The 2,440-nt window shown below is 55.4% G+C and overlaps 1 protein-coding gene across 1 annotated transcript; it reads right to left on the bottom strand.

Annotated features, from left to right (window-relative positions):
- Positions 1-1,871: 1,871 nt before the first annotated feature.
- LOC113979857 (E3 ubiquitin-protein ligase SIAH2-like) lies at positions 1,872-2,437 on the bottom strand (the record flags this gene model as incomplete). Its single annotated transcript, XM_027707131.1, has 1 exon — positions 1,872-2,437. A coding segment is annotated over one exon (561 nt), but the record flags the coding sequence as incomplete, so codon positions are not given.
- Positions 2,438-2,440: the final 3 nt, after the last annotated feature.

Below are 2,440 nucleotides of genomic sequence, written 5' to 3'. Positions count from 1 at the left end.
CACGTTTGGTTTTGCAAAATATTTATTGCAAAATAAAAAGTCGATATGGCAACAGAACTTAAATAAGCGAACGACGGCGTGACACTGGCCGTAAAGCTCTTGCTGTAATTACGAGTCTTTTACAATAATCAATAGTTGACTGTGTCTCCCAGGGCAGCTGCACGGGGATGGCCCGAGTTTCTCTCTGTGTCACTGGCTCCAGCTGCCTGGGGTCTGTGAGAATTGCACCTGTACCTGGCCAGATCCCCCTGCACCAGACAGGAGTCACACAGGAGTACCTTCCATGCTCCCTGAAACCTGCTGGGCTGCACCCCAGCCCCTCCTCCTCTTTTTTCCTTTTAAAGCCGCTGCAGCTGACCCACTGCCCATCCCCTTCCATCAGGTAGCAGGGCATGGAGAAACACTGCTGAAGTACCTACTGCTCCTGCTTTGACTCACAGCTTCTTCTGTGAGAGGTTGCTTGGATTTCTATCCCTTCCCACAGGCAGCCTTGGAGGAGAGACTGTTGGAGCAGCCAGGGATCAGGTAAGGAAAGCTAAAGCCTGATAGAATTAAACCTGGACAGGGACGTCAAGGGCAACAAGCAAAGCCTCTACAGGTACGTCGGTGATAAAAGGGAGAGTAGAGAAAATGTGGGCCCTCTCCAGAAGGAAAGGAGAGAGCTGGTTCCCCAGGACATGGAGAAGGCTGGGATACTCAGTGACATTTGTCTCAACCTTCGTGGCAAGTGCTCCAGCCACAGCACCTGAGCCACAGGAGGCAAAGGCAGGGAGTGGGAGAAGGAAGAACCGCCCACCGTGGGAGAGGATCGGGGTGGAGAAGGTCTAAGGGACCCGAAGGGGCACAAAGTCCATGGGACCTAACGAGATGCACCCATGGGGCCAGAGGGAACTGGCAGAGGAAGTGGCTCAGCCACTATCCATCATATTTGAGAAGTCATGGCAGTCCAGTGAAGTTCTCATGGAGTGCAAAAGGGGAAACACAACCCCCCTTTTTTAAAAAGGGGAATAAGGAAGACCCAGGGAACTACAGGCTGGTAAGTCTCACCTCGGTGCCCAGCAAGAGCATGGAGCAGATCCTCCTGGAAACTATGCTAAGGCACATGGAAAATAAGGAGGTGATTGGTGACAGCCAACATGGCCTTACTAAGGGCAAATCATGAGAACTTGGAGCCCCTTCCAGTGCCTGTAGGTGCTACAAGAGAGCTGGAGAGGGACTTTGGACAAGGGCCTGGAATGACAGGACAAGGCAGAATGGCTTCCCACTGCCAGAGGGAAGGGCTATATGGGATATTGGGAAGAAATTCTTCCCTGTGAGGGTGGGGAGGCCCTGGCACAGGTTGCCCAGAGAAGCTGTGGCTGCCCCATCCCTGGAAGTGTCCAAGGCCAGGCTGTACAGGGCTTGGAGCAACCTGGGCTGGTGGAAGGTGTCCCTGCCCATGGCAGGGGGATTGGAATAGATGATCTTTAAGTCTCTTCCAACCCAAACCCTTCTGTGATACTACAGCCTGTTATCAGAGCTCACCAGTGAGAGCGAATCTGTCCTGCTGCTTAAAGGGCTTTTAGGTGCGCTCCAAACAGGAGCTTCTTAAGCCACACGTCCAATGGAAGCACTCTTTACATAAAATACAATTAAATTATAAAAGGTAACTGTGTGTGTGTGTGTGTAATCTTCCTAAGGCACCCAAGAATTTTTAAAAGAACCTTGTCCCACTCGCGTTACTTACGGGACACTCTCTGTTCCTCTTCTCCCCCAAGCCACAACCGCTGGCTACTCAGGAACCTTAGCGGGCACACGATGACGAGAGTCGAACGGCGTTTAAAAAAAACGGGGAACCGAAAGCAAACCCCCCCCCCGGGGCGAAGCACCAAGCTCGTCACGGGCAGCACATGGAGATGGTCACGTTGATGCCGAGGTTCCCGTTGTCGGCGAAGAGGTGCGCGGTGGCCGCGTCGAAGACCAGGCAGTTGCTGCTGCGGATGGCCACGGACACCCCGTCGTGGATGGAGCAGGGGGAGGCCTCCCAGGTGAGCCGGTGGCAGCTGCCGTGCAGCTCCAGCCTGTACTGGAAGCTCTCCGCCTGCTTCCGGGTGCCGATGAGCAGCACGGTGGCGAAGAACTGCTGGTGGCCCTCGCACTTCTCCTGCTTCTTCAGCACCAGCATGAAGTGGTGGCCGAAGCACGACTGCATCATCACCCAGTCCACCGCCCCCGGCAGGTTGATGTCCGTGGCCAGGAAGATGATGTCCTCCCCCTGGAGGGTGGTGATGCTCTTGTGGGCGTGCATGAGGTGGGACATCACGGCCTCCAGCGAGCCTTCCCAGTCGCAGGAGGTGCCGGGGCACGGGCAGGAGTAGGGGCGGTGCTCGCAGACGGCTTCGTGCTTCGGCTTCTCCGTGTGGTGGAGCGTCAGGGAGCAGCCTGTTGTGGCATACTGGGG

This window comes from Neopelma chrysocephalum, unplaced genomic scaffold (assembly GCF_003984885.1).
Source record: "Neopelma chrysocephalum unplaced genomic scaffold, ASM398488v2 Primary Assembly neopelma1_90064, whole genome shotgun sequence".
Taxonomy (NCBI): Eukaryota; Metazoa; Chordata; class Aves; order Passeriformes; family Pipridae; genus Neopelma; species Neopelma chrysocephalum.
The sequence above is the reverse complement of the archived record's forward strand: the minus strand, read 5'-3'. Positions and strand labels throughout refer to the sequence as shown.